Source organism: Sebastes umbrosus, chromosome 19 (assembly GCF_015220745.1).
Source record: "Sebastes umbrosus isolate fSebUmb1 chromosome 19, fSebUmb1.pri, whole genome shotgun sequence".
Taxonomy (NCBI): domain Eukaryota; kingdom Metazoa; phylum Chordata; class Actinopteri; order Perciformes; family Sebastidae; genus Sebastes; species Sebastes umbrosus.
In genome coordinates this window covers 6,907,083-6,926,741 of record NC_051287.1, presented here as the reverse complement: position 1 = coordinate 6,926,741, position 19,659 = coordinate 6,907,083, and the positions used below count along the sequence as shown (strand labels likewise).

The window sequence follows — 19,659 nt, the reverse complement described above, 5'->3', positions numbered from 1 at the left end:
TGCCCGTGCTGTCCTAATGTTATGGCTGATCAGTGTATGTCCGGAATTGTGGAATCTTTAAAGCTTAAACTTTATTAGAATCATCATATACATACAGGTACATACATTAAATCTGACCTCTACATTTAACCAGTCTTTAGGTGGAAAAGGCTCTGCTCTTCGAGGGAGCTCCCAAAGAATGCGAGCAGCAACCAGAATTCTACTGTGAGAAACGATTCCCCCTTAATAAAACATACATGAACATTAACGTTACTGTGTAGTGAACACTTACTGATGTCCGAAAGTTACCTCATTGGTTAAATGAGGACATGTTAAGGTAGAGCTCACCGTCTGATTGGGTGGTGACGCTGGCCGTCTCTAGGGCGGTGCCTGGTCCGTAGCGGTTGATCGCCAGAACTCGAACAGTGTACTCTGTGAACTTATTGAGTCCCTCCATCTTGTAGTTGAGTCCATTCACCTCAACACTCTAAACACAAACACAGAGGAGCGATTATACCGTGGCTGTTTTCTCTTGGTTTGGTTATTTAGAGTTAGCGCTCTAGCGACTGGTGGTCTGACAAGGAGTACTACGGCAGTGATGGTGCTGACCTGTTCCTTGCCGGACGGGCTCTCGGTCCACAGCAGCCTGTAGCCCAGGACAGGGCCGTTTGGTTGGCTGGGAGGCTCCCAGCTCACCTGGACGGAGGTGGGAGAAAGAGCCTCAGCTTGAAGAGACTCCACCCTGCTGGGAACCTGGACTGTAGAGACACACAGAGACAACACACTGCTGAAATACTGAGTAACACTTTATAATAACAATCATTTATAAATGATAAATTCATAGTTAATTAAACTTAGTTAATAGTTATTTTACTGTTAACAAACAATGAAATGATCATTAATAATGTTTAGTAATATTAGTAATACTATAATTTATGTTATGTTATCAGTAGTTAGTGTAATGTGAAATAATTAATTTAGAAATGATGTATTGTGTTATAGCTGATAAGAGATGATATCAATTACATTCTGATAACATTAGTATTTATTATCAATTGTTGAACACATTATAACATGTTATATACTATATTAAGTATTTATTAATGATTACGAAATTATTTCTAAACCTTTAGGAAATAGTTTGTAAAACATCTATAAACATTTCATAGATAGATGGACCAGAAACCAATTATTAACCATTGACAAAGTATTAACTCTCTATGTAAATAAAGTTTAAAGATGTTTTACAAAGTATTTATTAACCATTTAACAAGGTATTATAATCATCAGTTTCAACTTTATATCAGTCATCCAAATAATGGTTTACAAACCAATTTTTAACCATTAACAAAAGAACTACACATATGTAATGTAATGTTTATAGATGTTTTATCCTTTTCGTCATCATTAACAAATACTTTTATATATATTATATAAAAATGTTATAATGTGTGCAACAATAAACTCTTCTAATAACATAAATTATAGCATTAGTAATAATAAGTAAACATTATCAATTATAATGTCAAGGTTTGTTAACAGTAAAATAACTATGAAATATATTTTAATTAATTATCAATTTACCATTTATAAATGATGGTTATTATACAAATACTACTGATACTACTACTACTATTACACCCTCCACTGCTACATCTACGACCAGTACTAGTGACAGAGACCGGCCCATTTACAGCAATTAGAGCTTTTCAAGGTGTTATTGGGGGGTTATTTAGAATTTTTTATATTATTTGTATTAATTAATAATTAATAATTTTATTAATTTATATATATTTTATATTATAATATTTTATTTAGAAATGATGAATAATTTCAAACCTATTTTATTTAACTTTTTGTTTTTTTCAATAAAACAATATCCTGTATTGGCTTGAATATATGACAATATATTTTATGGATATTACATTTGAAAATGTGGGGGTTGTATTTTTTTCCACGTTTACATTCTCACAGCAGATTTAGTCTTTGAAGAATGTCCCTGCATCACAGGGCGAGCCTTTTACATTAAAGGGGCACTCCGGTGATTTAGTATCGGACTTCCATAAAGTTGGGGGGACTCACAAGAGGCCAAAATCGAAACAGCAGTCCTGTTTTTTAGTCTGTAGTGTGGGTCATGATCCGAAAACACTGAATCCCACAAGATGACATTATCTGGGTTATTTTTTCAAACGTTAGAAAGCCACGGCCACAGAGAACATTATATACAGTAACTGTTTTCATAGACTGAGCACCCTTTAACCTCTTCTACTCTAGCCGGTGCCCTCAGCTGACTTTACCCTTTTTTCAGAGGCTGTAGCAGGCTCAGTTTTAGAGCTTGATACTTGGGTACTGGTATCATATGAAACTAGCAACTAGCAGTGCTCGCAATCCGATAGCTGAAAAAAGCAATTCTTGCAGAAATCTCTAAATTCCAAAAGTTTTTAATGCCAAATCACAGCATGGCTTTTTCTATGGTGTTCCTCAAGGTCTTGGTCTCTTAATGTGGTATTTTGGAGGGATTACTGATCATTTTTAATGATCCATTAAGTGTTGTTTGTAGCCTTAATGTTGCTAGGCTAGCCAGTTTCGTCATGTCTGTTTATAGTGTTAGTCAGCCCTAAAAGACTTGACTTGTGTAATGTGTTGTTGCCGTTTCCGCTTTTGGTCTCGCAGTAGAACAACATGTTAAGACATATAAAGCAATGGACGCGATACCAAAACAAAGAACACAGATTCAGATGTGTGTGTGTGCAAGTGAGTGTCGTACGGTCAGGTTTGGTGGTGATCCTCAGGGGGGCGGAGCTCTCTCCTGGTCCCACGTCGTTGTAAGCGATGACTCTGAATCTGTAGCTCTCCTCCGGTTTCAGGTTGGAGACCGTCAGCTCCAGCGACTCCGGCTCCGACACGTTCACTGACCGCTCCCTTACACAGGAATACACAATGTTACACACTTTGCATTTTTTAATTTTAAGAATAATTATTTTATTATCACCATATCTTCTTACTCACATGTTACACATTTTCATTATTTATTTAATTTTCTTTATTTTCTTTTCATTATTTAGCTTATTACGGGAATTAAATAGCGCTGCATTTAAAAGAAAATCTTGTTTAATTTTGTAACCGTACAGATAATCTGAGCTGTAATCAGATGTAATCTGTGTAATCCCGCGGTGACTGGAGCTAATCCTCAGATTACAGCACCTCTGCAGCCTCTCAGTCCTCATCCAATCAGCGAATCACTGAGGAGACAGCTGCAAAGATTAGCATGTTTCCACTGCAGCGTCAAATACACACAGCTGCTTTTTCTGCTCAATTCACTGTAGCTCAAGAAAGCTGACTGAAAATATCTTTGGGATAATTTTTATACTAAAGGATTTTTTTTTTTATCTTAATAATAAAAATAATGAGAAACTTCATCTTGGTAGAATTGTGTTGCACCTTGATTGACTGGTTGATGTGTCTTTCTCACATTGATCTGAAGTTTCTTCTCTTGACTTTATCAAGTGAGAAGCACAGAATAACATCAGATTTATTCAAGTTTCTAACCAAAAACTACATTTTACAGGATACATTTGAACGCATCATGATAGCATTATAATTTAAGGTTGCCTGATTCTCATTTTACTCACTATTTATACTGAGCAGAGTTTGAATGCAGCATAATTTAACTCAATAGAACCTCCGTTAACAGCGCTCTGTTAGCTCCCTGCTGTCGGCAGACGAGCCGGTCGCTGTGATAACTCTGAGCAGCATCATGGGAACGAATTACAACATAATAAGTGTCTGATTAAGTCAGTTGTTTCAAATGTTTTTAAGGTTGTTCCTTCACGGCTTATTTTAGACTTGCAGTTGTGATCAATTGCGAGCTTTATGTCTTCACTCACACTGAAGAACTTCCACACCAACGACATGTTGTGTGAGTGACGTTACTGACTGTGCCGACATAAAACCATCATTTGGTGGCTGCACATGTGTGTGACCGGCATATGGATATATGAGACTGCTGAAAACTGGGCGGTTTCAATCGGCAGCTGATTGACGGTTCATCTCTAGCTGTTAGTTTAATTTTCTATGAGCAGAGGATGCATTTTAAACGTCAATATCGCAGTCGATCATGTTCATTTAACTGTGGGAAGCCAAAACCGTGATCACGATTAACATTCGATTAATTGTGCAACCCTACAGTCTAGGTAGTTGTGAAGATATCTGTCTCTGGACCAAAGTGTTGGAAAGACAAACTGACAGAGCAGCAGATCATCCAATATAATCACCAGCAGCAGCAGCAGCAGCAGAGAGACACAGAGGTTAAAGAAAATACAAAAGGTGAGTGGAGTTCTCAGGGTTTATGAATCCATATTTTCCTCCGAGCTGCTGAGTGAAAAGGCAGAGAGGCCGAGCTGGATGTCGAGTTAACTAGCAGGTCCGTGTCTGTCACACAGTGTGAATTCTCTTTGCCCTTCAAAGGCCACAGTCTGAGGTCATTTAGTCTGCTCCAAAACAAATAGTCCACAGACAGAGGATTCTTCCTCCGCTTCCATTTTCATTATTCCTTCTCATCTTTGCGGTGCTTCTTCTGATATTCTCATGAGCTCTCAGTTTCCACCTCTCTCTTTTCCCTCCTGTATATTTGTTTTACCCTCTTCTGCTCGACCTTGTGCTGATGATACAACTGCAGCGTCGTCAAACTCATCCTCAAGCACCAGTGAGTGCACTTGACCATGGCATTAACAAAAGGTCCATGTATGAGTTGTTCAAATTTACAAATTCAGTCCAAATTTTCCATCAACCCATTTCTCTAAATTATATAAACGTTATATTCTCCCATAGCGTTGGATTTAAAATGTCGTCTCTGTGTTCACTCTTAGAACCTGACTGACACATTTTCCATCAGATGTCTGTATAGAAATCATGGAGAAAGATGCTCCTTATAACTTCAGATTTGCCTTGTAATCATCATGTTTAGACTTTTTCTTCAGCATCAAAGTAATCTGCACAAAGAGGAGGTGCAAGCAGCTACTGTCCGACTTCTCATGGAAAAGATTCAACTAAATGTGAAGAAAACAAATGAGGCTAATGTTTAAGCTATGGCTAACTGATCGACTAAGTGGCAACAAGCAGTCAGTGAGGAAGCTGGAGCCAAAATCTCAAATGATATCCATCCCTGATATAGAAACACCGAGTGTTGAAAATGTTTTTTTGTAATCATTTTGGTGATCCCTTAACTTTCCCTCTAGCACCGTCATCAGGTCAAAACAATTGTTCAATACTTTGGTTTATGACTAAATTCCTCCAAAACTAATGGCATTCCCATCATCAGCAAATATTAGCATGCTAACAAGTTAAACAAGATGGTGCACATGCTAAACATTATACCTGCTTAACATCAGCATGTCAGCAATCTTTCGTTAGCATTTAGGTCAAAACGCTGCTGTCACAGAGCTGCTAGCATGGCTGTAGACTCTTAGTCTTGTGCAGTACGGTTAAGGTTAGGTAAAGATTGTGGTTACAGAAAAAGTTAGTTCTAACAGGACACAAACTTTGGTTTCCTGTTAGAAAAGTCAGACCTGCTACTTGCCCCTCCACCAGCCCGACCAGTGGGCTACCTGTGGGTCTGAGAAGTGAAGCCAATATGGAAATGTTTTAAACTTGCATTCTTTCTAACAGCCAGCAGGGGGCGACTCCTCTGGTTGCAAAAAGAAGTCTGATTGTATAGAAGTCTATGAGAAAATGAGCCTACTTCTCACTTGATTTATTACAACAGTAAACATTGTAAACATGAGTTCATGGTCTCATTCGTTAATTTCAAGTCTTCTTCAATACAGCATGATGTTCATTTAGTAAATTATGGTCCCATTTAGAGTCAAATAGACCATAAAGCAGCGGATGCTTTAGGGCGTGGCTACCTTGTTTCGTCTTACAACTTTTAACCCTTTCACAGTGTGCTTTTCTGTTCGCCAGCGTTCGGTTGTACTTAGCTCCACCCTCTCGTGTCACTTCTGGATGCAAAAAAACAAGATAGCGACCTCAAAATGCCAAACTCGAGGCTTCAAAACGACAGCAGTGCTTTCTGCCTCTGGACATATAGGACGTGCTACTTCCTGCATTGGCACTGGACGTAAATTAAGAGGTGCAGAGTGAGTTCTCAGACCCACTGTCTGTCAGAAGGCTCTGGAGCCTTGGTCTGCTGAGATTAATGTTGTCTGCAGTCATAAAATACACAGAGACTGAGGCTGTGGCAAACCAACAGCTGGTTTATCATGTAAATATGTTCAAACTATTTCTTTATCAGAATGTAGGGGACATGGACAACATATTGGATGTGGTTTATATGAACTTTATCAGAGAGCGTCGGCTGCTGTGTGACGTAAACATATCATATCGATTCATCTGCCATTGTTGTAACCATGCATTGCCATGTGTGACGTCACTTGCTGTGATTGGCTGACACTGCTTTCGCACAATATCTGAGAAAAATCATCCTTGAATAAAATACAAGCCAACCTTGTATGTGTTCTGCTCCATTGAGTGATGTTTCTTTTACATGAACAAAATCCAAATAATTTCATATTGCATTTTTCATAAAAACAGGCCTATAATAGGTGAAGTACCACTACCATGCGAAATGAGTACGCTAACATATTCTGAAAATAATAAGCAGTATGATAAGCCGAGATAAGATTCATATTTGCCTCCATCTAATGTTTTCTGCTTCCCTTCTTTTTCCATTTTCTCTCTTGATCTTTCTGTTAATATATTTCCTGGAAGTCATGAAAACTGACACAAAAAAAATCATCCCCACTTTCCCTTCCTGCCATCTCCCTCGCTCCTATAATTCATTGTTTTCCCTCTAAGTCTTCCTCCCTCCTCTCAAGTCATTAGAACTGACAAAAACCTCTGCCTCTGTTCTTCCTGTAAGTCATTAGGACTGACAGAATCTCTCTGTTGTATTGTTTCATGATGAAACTTCAGTGGCTCTTTTGTCCAGTGTACCGTTCAGAGCCCCGAAAGCACTGCAGGCCGGTTCGTCCCCGAGGTAACAAAGCTTAAAAGCCTGGGTGTGAAAGCCTTCAGCTGGAGCCCCGACTGTCAGAGGTTACCATTTAACATCAGCGGGGGACTCGCCAATATGTCACCCAGAGCTTTTTCTACTAAACGCTCCGAGCTGCTGTGTGTAGCAGAGCTGTGGTCAAAGGAAAGAAGTGTTGTCTTTAACATACTGTTAGCACATCCTTTGTGCCTTTAAAATTCAACAACATGGAGTTTCCTTTTCTACAGTATTATGGGTTAGGGACGGGTATCGTTAGGCTTTTATTGATGCTACTACTCGTCTATACTCATTGGTTCTTTTTCATTAATAAGTAAATGCTTTTAATATATTATTTAAAATTTTAACTTACAATTTGTTTATATTTAAGATATAACTAAATGTTTTTTCTAGAGCAGTAACGGTAACATTTACAACAGCAAAATCACTCTAATATCTCACAGGAAACAAATCTAAAATGTCAATAAAATAAATAATATTCATGAATGAAGTTTAGAAAAGAATGAAGAGCACAGACATGAGTCAGTATCAGTCCTTCCTCCTGTCCTCTGTCCTCCTCCTCCCTCTCCTGATGTGATTCACTGCCTGCGCTAGCGGTAGCGCTGATGGAGGGAGGAAGGGCTGCTTTGTCTAAGCAGCAGCCAAGTTTACAAGAATTTGTCAAATTTTAAGATACATGGTAAACTAAGCTAAATAGTTTTAGCTTGTTTGTAACTATTAGCTATTAGCAGAGCTAGCACGCTGTGCTTGTATGAATATAGCGGTGGTGAATAAGAGACTGAGGAGATTAAAGATTGCAGATTGAAATATCGCTTTTCTACATGTTTAACTGCTGCATGTTTATGCTTGTTGAACAGGTGTGTTGATAAAGTGTTGGCTTTTTACTCGTGAAGGTTTTATTGCCCTTACAGTAATGAACGTAGTTGTCATGAACTCAAGTATTCTTCACTTCACCTGGTTCACTTCCATGCTGCAGCATCATAATAAATTCCACCAAAACGTTCAAAAGTACAGATAAAAGAGTTCATCAATATTCCGATCTTTAATAATTTATCCCAGAGGCCCGTTTAATACCAAGTTTTGGTACCCATCCCTAACTATGGTTCACACACCTTCAAGACTATGCCATGCTGGCTGTGTGACTCTATGGATGGCAATGTTGGTCTTCCAGTTGGTTTGTCTGTCCTTCACTTTGGTCCAGACTGAAATATCTCAGCAACTATTGAATGGGTTGTCACGAAATTTTGTACAAACATTCATGGTCCCCAGAGGACAGATGGACTTTGGTGAGCCCAGGGGGAGTTTTTCCATGCAATTAATTTGCACGTCAATATGTGTATACTTTTTGAGTACTTTTATACAGAACGTGAATATTACGCGGCGAAAATGGGGCGCACTTTGTTTTTGAAACAAGGTTGACATTTCTGAGCTTTCGCACCGCCGATAAAGGCATCATCCAGTCAAGTTGTGCGGAGCGAGTTGAGTTGCGGTTATTTTTATGAAACAACAAGACGGAGGCTGAACCAAGACGGCAAATTGTATTACTCATTTCAACCTTGACAAAGGCAGCGAAGACCAGATCAACTCCTTCTCTTACCTTTCACAATAAAAGCCCTTAGACCAGGGGTCAGCAACTTTAACTATCAAAAGAGCCATTTTAGGCAAAAAAATAAAATAAAAAATCTGTCTGGAGCCGCAAAACATTTGAGCATTGTGATGAAGGTAACACAGCCTATAGTCTAAATATATATTATATAAGTCTAATGCAGTGAGGGCCCAAGTGCAAATGTACTACGGAGTATTAGGGCCACATAGAGAGAAAAGAAATCGGAGATTTTGTAAACCGCCACCTTGGAGTCAGAATCCATGTCTGACCAAACGGACACAAAGAAAATAAATTCCCATCTTACCTCTCGACTCCGTCCTGGGAGTAATAAATGCCATAGGTCTGCACGGCTCCTCCGGTCTCCTCCGGGGGGCGCCAGCTGAGTCGAACAAATCGGCTTGACACTAGGACAGGGACCAGGTCGCGGGGGGCAGAGGGGAGGGCAACGCCTGGGCTGGGGGACACTGGTGGGGGATCAGAGGAGGAGGAGTAAGTCAAGGGGGTGCCAGAAGGAGCAGGAGGAGCAGGAGGAGGGCGAGGAGAAGGAGGAGGTGTGTGGGCGGGTCTATACTGAGTGGACGTGGCCTCTGTTAACAGTTCATCCAGGGGAGAGGGAAGGAGGGGAGGAAGGGAGGAGAAGCAGGGACAAGGAGGTGGAGGTGGAGGGGAGGTGAGGTGCAGGCAGCAGAGCAAAGAAAAAACAAAAGGAGCAAATGACAAATGAGATGAGCAGATAAGGAACGGAAAAGACGGTGGAAGAGACAAGAAGGAAGAAAAGGAGGAAGAAGAGTGGTAAAGAAGATCACAGGCTAGAAGAAAAAGCGGCAGAGCATCTGAAGGCTTTAGCCATCAATCAACAGATATCAACAATCTAAATGTAAAGACTGCTGCCTCCTCACATTAAACCAAATCTTACAATAATGTGATGATCTCATTAATGACTGACAGCTCAGACTTGCTGGATTAATTCAAACATTAAAAAAACTTAAAAATTAGGATTTTGTTCCTTTGAGAAGTTTGAAGTTATTGGTTTCTGGAATAACTATATGTATAGTGGAGTTATATTATATATTATATATATACAGTATATAGACTATATGGTCGATTTTCCATCCTGAAGTAGAATCTGAACAATTCCTGAATAAGTTAAGACAAAAATGAGACACATTTTCCTGAATATGTAGATTATTTTTCAAGTACTTACAACACTGAAGAATGAAAATGAAAACAAAATGAAAAAGGACGATTTCTAATCTTGATCTGTTTTATGCTTACATTGTTTCATAGTTTTGCTGTTGATCACCTTCTGTATTTAGGATCATGTGAAACTTGTCCTGAAGGATTTCAGCATCAATCTCCACTTTATATTTATTTAGTAAGAATACGCTTCAATTCTAATATAAGAAACATTACAAACAACATTCATGAATAACTAAATACATAAATAAGTCATTAAATGTAGCAAAACAATTATTAAAAATCAATGTAGCTATTAATTAATTGATAAAATGAAACTTTATTTATCAAATGTATCTATTTTTTTATTTTGTATTTATTCATTTATTTTTGCATTTATTTATTAATTTATGTTTGCATTTGTTTTGTATTTATTTATTTTTGCATTTGTTTTTATTTATTTTAAATTTATTTATGTATATATTTACTTATGTATTTATGAATTTATTTATTTCTGTATGATTTTCCCTTTGCATTTCAACCCTTATTAATTTTCCCAAGCTTATTTATTTTTCTATTATTTTTTATACATTTCTTCACACATATCTTTCTGCATTTCTGCCTCATTATGCAAATGAGGGGGCTGTCAGTCAACATGTAATAAAATAATAATAATACAACAATTATTTATAAATAAATACATTTAAAAATAAATATAAATAAACACTTAAATATATAAAATGGAAAAATAGATAGAAGAGTAAATAAATAAGAGAATTAATACAAAGATAAATAAATACAAATAAATTAAAGCAGAAATTTACCTCACATTTTATCAATTATTAAAGGCTACATTTATTTTTAATATTATTTTTAATACATTCAACAACATATTGATTTATTTATTAATTCATTGAGTCATTCTTTTTTTAATTAATTTATTTTAGATTTCTGGCAGGTTCCGTCCTCCATACTAATCCACCAAAAATGTGGTGACACATTGTAATTGCAGTATAAAAATTGTGACATATTCTCCACTATCTCAGCTGGTTGAAAAGAAATGCATGCAAGGATCCTTGTCTATCCAAAAGTTTACACAAGTCAGCTCCCATAATATCCTCGATAGAACGTGCAGAGCAAAAACACTTCCAGGTAGTTGGGCTGTTTGGCTAAATGAGGATGCTGAACTGCGACAGTACTTTGGTCGTCACTGACGACGTTTCACAACTCCACAGGAACACGAGTGCTGAGAAGAGCGCAGAGTGAGAAAGGCCTGCAGTTGCCCGGGAGAGTGTGTGAGATGTGTGGGATCAAGCAGTTCCTGCTTTGAAGTTGCCACTAATTATACTGCTATAGACATACCCCAAGGCAGAACGCAGCAATAAGCAATGTTCACACACACAAACACACACACACACACACACACACACACACACACACACACACACACAGAAACACACACAGGTACATACCACAGCTGATGAGTTTTCTTACATTTTAGTGTTTGACCCAACTGAAAACTGATCACCTAAAGCCAAACTGGTACCATCAACTGTCCTCACAACTCCTCCCCTGTCCTATCCTCCCTATCCCTCCATCATAAACTGAGAAAAATCCAATCTATCCCTGGGGTCAAAGGTTGTGACTCTCCACAGAGTCTAAATGCTTGTGACATGTCTGTACATGTCAATAAAGCTTCACTGAACACACACATACATTTCACACTATATGACGTGATGAAAAGAAAGATAGAGAGGAGGAGGACGAGGTAAATAAAGGAGAAAAAAGATGGAGAAAGAAGATGAAAAGAAGCGTAGATGAAGGAAGAGAAAGAGGAATTAGGAGGGAGAGGGGGAGGAAGAAAAAGAGGACAAAGGAGGAGAAAGAGCAGATTGAGGAAGTAAAAGAAGAGAAAGATTAAGAGGTGGAGGAAGAAAAGGAAGACAGAAGGGGAGAAGTAGAGGAAAAGAGAAAAAGGACACAAGGAAGGAAAGAGGAGGAAAGACGAGGAGATGAAGGGAAAGAACAGAAGGTGGAGAAAGTGGGAGAAAAAGAGGGGTAGATGGAAACAGAGGGGGTGTTAACACACCTCCTCTCGTCTCCGTGAGATGAGATTTCGGGGTGTGAAGGGCGGATTCGTTCCTGCTCGATGACCCGGCCCGAAAGCCGAGCCGGCGCTGAGCAGTAAAGCGTCACTTTCTGCCGAAAATAGACGGGTAAGCTAAATAATAGAGTCAGACACCACAGAAGAAGAGCTGGAAAACAATCTGAATAAGTGCTGCAAATAACACTGCAGTCTGCCCGACGACCGATGATACCTACGCACACGAACGTGAACACACACACACACACACACACACACACACACACACACACACACACAGAGCCTCTTTTTTCCATCACTCTGTCCATTTTCTACTAGCTGTTCTGCATTTATATTGTTTCTGCTGCCTGAATGATCTTTAGAAGAGTTTGGTTGCAGCTCTGAGATTTCTACAAGCAATATGATTTGTGTGTGTGTGTGTGTGTGTGTGTGTGTGTGTGTGTGTGTGTGTGTGTGCGTGTTATCTAAAAACAATGCACCTGGAAAAATATAACTTATACATAAATGGAGAAAACACAGTGTACGTTTCTACTGACATTCAAATTATATACACCCCAAGAACAGGCACTGTATACTGTATACATATAGATATACATATATTTAAATGCAATTAATCACGATTAACTATGGACAATCATGCAATTTATTTTTTATAAATTAATCACATCTTTTTATCTGTTCAATATGTACCTTAAAAAGAGATTTGTCAAGTATTTAATACTTTTATCAACATGGGCGTGGGCAAATATGCTGGCTTCATGCAAATGTATGAATATATTTATTAATGGAAATCAAAAACAAAAACAAAAGAAAACTGTAAAGGGGGGGTGAACAGATTGTTTGAAGCCGTTTTTGTAAGAGACCTGAAGTATGAATTTTTGTCTCGACAAAATGTTGTTTCTTTTAGCTTTTCAGCTTTTAGCATACGTTCAGGCAGGAATATGAAGTCACTGGTAACACCCAGAGCAGCCGATCATTAGCTGACTATACACCTGTTCACATTACAGAGCTGTCCATGACAACAACTGGCTGCATGCGTCTAATCTGCTGCTGCTGCTGCTGTCGTTGCTGCTCTCTGGTAACACGGCTGTATGCTGTTGTGACTGCCATATACAATAACACCTAGTGTTTCGTTTGACTGCTACAATGCTGTCTACTGCTGCTGATATCTACTACTGCTGCTGCTGCTGCTAACTGGTACTGCTGCTGCTAACTGCCGGAGTTGTAGTACTTAAAACCGATCTCAAGACCACTTTTTGTAGGTCTAGGTCTCGGAATCGATCACATTTTTTCTCGGCCTTGCCTCAGTCTCAGCCAAAGAGGACTCTGGATTTTATTTCATGAACCGTCAGGACCACAACTATATGACCATATGGCAATAAAAGAGGTGAATGAAGACGACTCTTCATTTATTGGATCTTTCAGATCAATTTGAAAAGTGCTTATGGTTTGCATCATGGGTGCCTGGAACTAGGGTTTCCAAGGGGGTCATTGGCCCCTCCACTTTATGGCCATGTCCCACTTTCTTTTTAAGGTCGTGAAGAAACTGTAGAAACATGGCGGACTCCGTGAAGAGGACCCGCTCCCTATATAGATGTGAAGGGCTCATTCTAAGCTAATGAAAACGCAATGATTGTTAGCTTCAGGTGATTATGCGCTAATGAAATGAAGAATATTATATTCCATTTCTGCTAATAGATCCCCCGAAATGTTAAACACTGTTCCTTTAAGGGGAACTGATATTTGAAACGGACACTAAATCTCTTCCCCCCCTTATCATTTTGCCTGTAAATATTCTCCATATCCCTCTCTCCCCCGCTCTCTTTCTCTCTTTCCTTTTTAACCTTATGCAGAAGAAGACTGCTGAGCTCGTTCACTTGCTTCAGCTTCACTCTGTTTCACATTCATACTGCCTCTCTCTCTCTCTGCACTCAATTTCAGGGCTCATTTCAGCCAGCTGCCGTTAAAAATGTCTGTACTACACACACACAGAGACGTACACACACACACGCATGCACACTTCTCTCTGCCCTCTAGTTTTAAATTCCTCTAAAATGGATATTTATTCCTGTAAATCTCCACGACTGTGGCTGCGGGTGAGTGAGTAAAATCTCTAATATCTTGAGTGTGTGTGTGTGTGTGTGTGTGTGTGTGTGTGTGTGTGTGTGTGTGTGTGTGTGTGTGTGTGTACTGTTTGACCGAAGTGACCTGAAGATGGAAACTGACTTGAATGGATAAAAGTTGAAAAGGGCACGTAGACACAGAAAAAAGCAGATACCACAGGTGGAAATAAAAAACAACACCATAATCTGATAGCATCTTTTGACATTTACGTTTTTATATATTTTCTCTTTGACATTAATTAAAGTTTAACTCTGGTGCTATTCTATATTTTTCTTATAGTCAACAAATTCCATGTACAGACCCAAACCAACAATAAATGTATCTACTAACAAGTATTTGTGTATGTATGAAAGCCTGATATATCTCCTTCTTCTGTGTTATTGAGCTCCATTGTTGTTAAAACATATGTTGCTAGTTAATTTTAATAGTTTTTTAAGTTGTCAAATACACATCAATGAGCCGCACCGTTGCGCTGAGTGACATGTTCCTTCATTATCATGAACACACACACTGTTGTTTACTTTGACTCAATCCCAAATACACCATCCTGCTGCTATAAATGCACCAAATGTGTACTAATCCACTGCTGCAAATAGTCCCCAACAAATGCAATACTTTCCTCATGTTTTCTAAAAACTACATTGCCAAGTTGTTTTAGGATATTATTTAGCCTTTTTGAACCATTAATCGAAATATATGTGAGCCTTTTTTTAAAGAGGACGTGACACGTGCATGTTTTGGCATTTTTACCGCCCAAATATATTAGAACCTTAGCATAAAATCTAATTTTAAAAAAGTTGTTAAAACAAAAGATACGACAAATTTATTTTCGTAAATTCTACCTAGCTATCTAGCTTGCAAGCCGCCATGTTGGAGTGATGCCATTGTATACTTAACCGGGTTGGTTCGCCTCCAGCGGTCGACGATCAGAGAGTCAACACTTGGGTTAAAAAAGTGAGATATTGTATTGATATTGTAAAGTAAGATAGTATTGATATTGATATTGATATTGATATTGTTGTGATATTGTATATATTGGGCAACTTCACCCTACTTCTAGCTGCACTGCAAAGGAATTTGAGGTTCTCTGATTCGATGTTTCTAACTTGTATCACGCTAGCTAACAAGCAAGTTGCCGAATCACGAAGTCTCATTTTTACATATATATTTCAGTTCATGTTCAAGAAACGAGACCCAACATATAAGTCAGACAGCTTTGGAGTTTTTGGAGGGAGGATTTTTTTTATTATTATTGTTTGATGGAGCTATGCTAGCAGTTTCCCCCTGCTAAACACAGGCTAAACACATCTTGGATCTATCTCTGTAATGGGCGCGTATGAGATGAAACTGACTCTGGGGAAGTCAAAAACAAAAAGATGAACCTAAATGTCGGACTGCTCCTTTACTGTACCAGAGGCATTGTGAGGCATGGAGTGTGTATGTGTTGTCTAATTTGTTGTGAAAGCTCTGTGTGTGTCTGTAGCTATAAAGCTGCTCGTGACAGTGTGTGTCTGTTTGTAGTAATTCACTGTGAAAGCTGAGTGTGTGTGTGTGTGTGTGTGTGTGTGTACATTAATTGAACCTGAAAGCTGTGTATGCTGTGTGTGTGTGTAATTTTCGGTAAAAGCTGTGTTACAGTGCAGTAATTTCAGGTGTTTTTCTGCCGTGTTAGACATTCGCTGTGTCTGGATCCCTGATGTTTTTACTGCAAAAGCAGGAAACACAGGTCACACAGCGAACTTTGAGACCCTCATCAGTGCAGAAAAAAACACAACACAGACTGAGGGGACCTTAGAGAGCTGACCTAACAGCCTTATCAGCCTGTAATAATCAGTGGTTCTGAGAAATAATCCAAGCTCAGAGTGTAACCCAACACAACGTCAAGTTATTTTAACCTTAATACACACCAGAGTGTTGTTAGCACACTACTTATTTCCTTTCAATCACACCTACGCTGACTTTCACCACAACATAACCAGCCAGTTCGCACGAAAAGACGTATAAATGCCGGAGTAATGCGCAAGGCGTTTAGCACGCAATAAGTACACCTTTCTTAATTTCGGCGTTTCATTTGTACGCCACGTATCCTGTACTAACTGCAATGTAAACTCATCCACGAATAAATACTACAGTAAGAGTTAGTGGCGTAGTATAAAAAGAGAGAAAGACCACTTATGGTGGGCGGGTCCAACAAACACCGGACTTTTAACCAGGAGACCTGAGTTCAAGACCGTTGTTGACCGGTATTGTGTTGTGTAAGTTACGTGACGTTTGTCACGTTTCTTTGTTGATGTTTGCAACGTGTTTTCCGTAGTTGTTTCGGTACGTTTCACGTACTTATTTTAAGCCCAACTATGACGTTTTCCCTTACCCTTACTAAGTGGTTTTCTTGCCTGAACCTAACTGCGGACGATTGCGTGGCATACCAATGACACGCACAAACGCTAGAACGAGTACTCATGACATGCCTTTATATTTATATGGCATTTATATGCCCCCCCGTGAAACCGGGTTGACTTACCAGTGTCCAGTGCAAAGTGCAGAGGCAAAATGTAGCGCAGGAATATCGAAAATAGAAATGAAAAGAAAGAAAAAAAAACGTCTATATACTACTAATCTGCAATAGCAAATACACTGAAAAGCTATAAATTATTCAAACTGAACAAATCTGCAGAACATTCATAATGTTTTCCTCATTTCTGCTTGTGAAAACTAAAGAATGATGAATATTTTTATGTTTTAGGCAACTCAAAACACGTTCCCAAACTGGAAAAAGCATTGCGAGTGAACACAACCCAGGCAGTAATCATGTTTCCTTCAAAATGTACTAGGCATAACCATTTTTAGTTATATAAAAAGAGCCTCCATTTAAGTTGGCCATATCACATAACCGTTGTCTGCCCTATATCTTCCAGCACTGAGCACACTGCTGATGAGCAGCACTCCACATGCAATACCTTCTCTCTCGATTGGAGCAATTTATGTTTATGACATCATTTTTCACCAACTTATAAGTCGCTAGAACGATTTCCTACCATTCAGTGACTTTGCATTTCCAGCAAGTTGCACATACTTCATTTTATGAGTTGATGAGTAGTGAAATGTCCGATTCCCGGATGCATACTGCTGTGTGTATCATGGTCCTGGATCAGGGCTAGGCATCGCCCATCATAGGGTGCCTCCAGGTCACATCACAGACAGCCGTCATCTCATTGAAAGGTCACCGGCAATGACGGTCAAAGTTAATAAATAATACATAAAAATGTAACCAGTAGTAGTTCAGATGTGTTCCTCTAGACTAAGGAGTGACTAAATGTGTTAAGACTAACTCATATGAAGGATTTTTGCTGCCTGGTGTCCCAGTGTGTAACAACTCTGTGAAACCAGATTTATCCAGCTTTATCTCACTTCCTCTGATGTTTTTGCCTCAGACTCTCCCTATCTCAGCTTTCTACCAGACGTAAAGCCTTCTCCTCTTATCTCACTCTATTTTAATACCTCATGTTTTGAATAGTTTTACTACAGAATCCTGGACTGACAGCACAAGATAAAAAAATGAAACATAGCATGGAGTTTGAGTTCTTGGTTGATTCGATCAAACTTTTAAAGAAATGTTGAATTTGTCCGGCGACACAAAGACTGTTTGTTATTCTGTGTTGGATTTTGAGAAAAATGGAATGCATCATGTGTAGATTAGTCTCCAACTGAGGGCCGACATAGTTGAACCAAAATTGTGTCTCTGGAAAAACAAATATTTATTTTCATTTGCAACGCCATCGACTGAATGCATCCATTACTGTGCTTGAGCCCCGCTATAAATAAGCATGTAAATGAGCATGAGCTGCAGTTGTTCAGGAATTATCCACTGCCCTGTACAAATGATCACGAAATGCAGCTGTTGGGAAATAATCCACTGATTTATATAAATGAGCACAAGCTGCCAAGCCGGTCTCGAGGGGAGGGGTATAACTACCATGACATTACATGGACATTCCTCTTGTTATGTGTATGCATTTGAGCCTTTTCGTGTGTCATTTGTACGTCGCTTTTTGCGTTTAATTTGTACGCCACACCAACGTTCGCAGTTAGGTTGAGGCAAGAAAACCACTTAGTTAGGGTAAGGGAAAACATCATGGTTAAAAGTCAAATTGAACTGTGTCAAATTTGAAAACAGAAAGTCTTGAGTATGAGCACTCCTTTTGTTTTTCCTGCTGCACCAAAAACATAGCAAAGCATGACTCTACGTGCGACATTAGAGCTATACATACTAAAACATGTTTTTGGTAGATTTTGTGTACCATTACAACACATTCTCACTCTCAAGTTGTCAAATACCCTCGCTTGGTCAGTGCCCCTTAGCATCTGAGACCGACACGCGGGGTACCTGTCTTACGTTCATTTTGGACGGACCAGGGACGGCGTTACATGGACAGTGTCCTTTCAAAATAATCCTCCTTTTTCACAGGAAGTTAGGTTTAGGCAACCACTTAGTTAGGGTTAGGAAACAGTTGCGGTTGACGTTAACTTCACTGACTAGTGACTCACAGGACTGACGATACCGTCGAGTCACGTGATTAAAGGCTGGCGTGACAAAATAAGTCAACGTTATTTTTAGTTTCACACGGGACTTGCTCCGACCATCAAATAACGCCGCAAATGGGTTTGCATGGGAGTCAGTTGGTGTTTAGTTAATTATCTTTTTTTTAACAATTCCTGGAGTTCTGCTTTCTTTGAACAGCAGGATTCACTCAATAAGTGAAGAGCGCACACACACACACACACACACACACACACACACACACACACACTTCCCCTTTCTTCCTCCTCCTACTGAGTGATGATGAAGGGGCTGATGGGAAGGTGTTTCATCACAAAGGGGATCAATGTTGGAAGTGACAACACACACATATAAACACACACACACACACACACACACACACACAGCAGGGTGACACATTTAGGCGTAGGCGGTGAGGTACAAACCTCCAACCTCTAACCGATCGATAGGCGAGAATGCACACACACACACGCACGCACACACAATATGGATGACCTTCCACTTTCTCCGATCGATAGAGGCCGACGTCGCAGAAACATCAGTGCTATGAGAGGAGAGAAGATAAATATTTTTTTCTCATCTTCCATCTCTCCCTCTCTTCTTTTGTGACTTTTTTATGCAAAGCTTTTAATGGTAGAGAGAGGAAGAGTGATCTAATGAGAGAAGAAGAGAGTGATGTGGAAAATTTTTTATGAGAAAATGTGGAGGGTAGAAACCAAAAACTAAAGCAGTGAACCGAACCAAACTGTCAAAATGAAATACATAAAGTTAATTCACACTATCTTCATTCACCTTGACTGTAAAGGGCATAATCCCTCCCTTTCCTGATATGCTTTTAACTTGAAAGTGTTGAGTTTCAATGACAGCAGCTTAACAGCAATCAAAAACATAATAAAAGCAACTAGAATCACTAGTTGGAAATAGGCCAGAGCAGAGGAATGTGATAAATGAAACTATAATAAAGTGTATTTAAATGCCTTTTTTATTGAAAAGTCTATGTATGCCAGTGCAAATCACTGACAATATTAATATTTCAAAGTTTCAAAGTTAATAAAACATGCTCA

At 39.0% G+C, this 19,659-nt stretch overlaps 1 protein-coding gene across 1 annotated transcript in view; it reads right to left on the bottom strand.

Moving 5' to 3' along the window:
• dcc (DCC netrin 1 receptor) overlaps positions 1–19,659 on the bottom strand; it is a 251,873-nt gene that overhangs the window by 102,229 nt on the left and 129,985 nt on the right. The window contains exons 8-11 of the mRNA XM_037753405.1: positions 8,938–9,097; positions 2,747–2,901; positions 589–737; positions 328–466 (exon numbers count right to left, since the gene is read on the bottom strand). Of these exons, the coding sequence (XP_037609333.1) occupies positions 328–466; positions 589–737; positions 2,747–2,901; positions 8,938–9,097 (603 nt within the window). The remainder of the gene's footprint in view (positions 1–327; positions 467–588; positions 738–2,746; positions 2,902–8,937; positions 9,098–19,659) is intronic.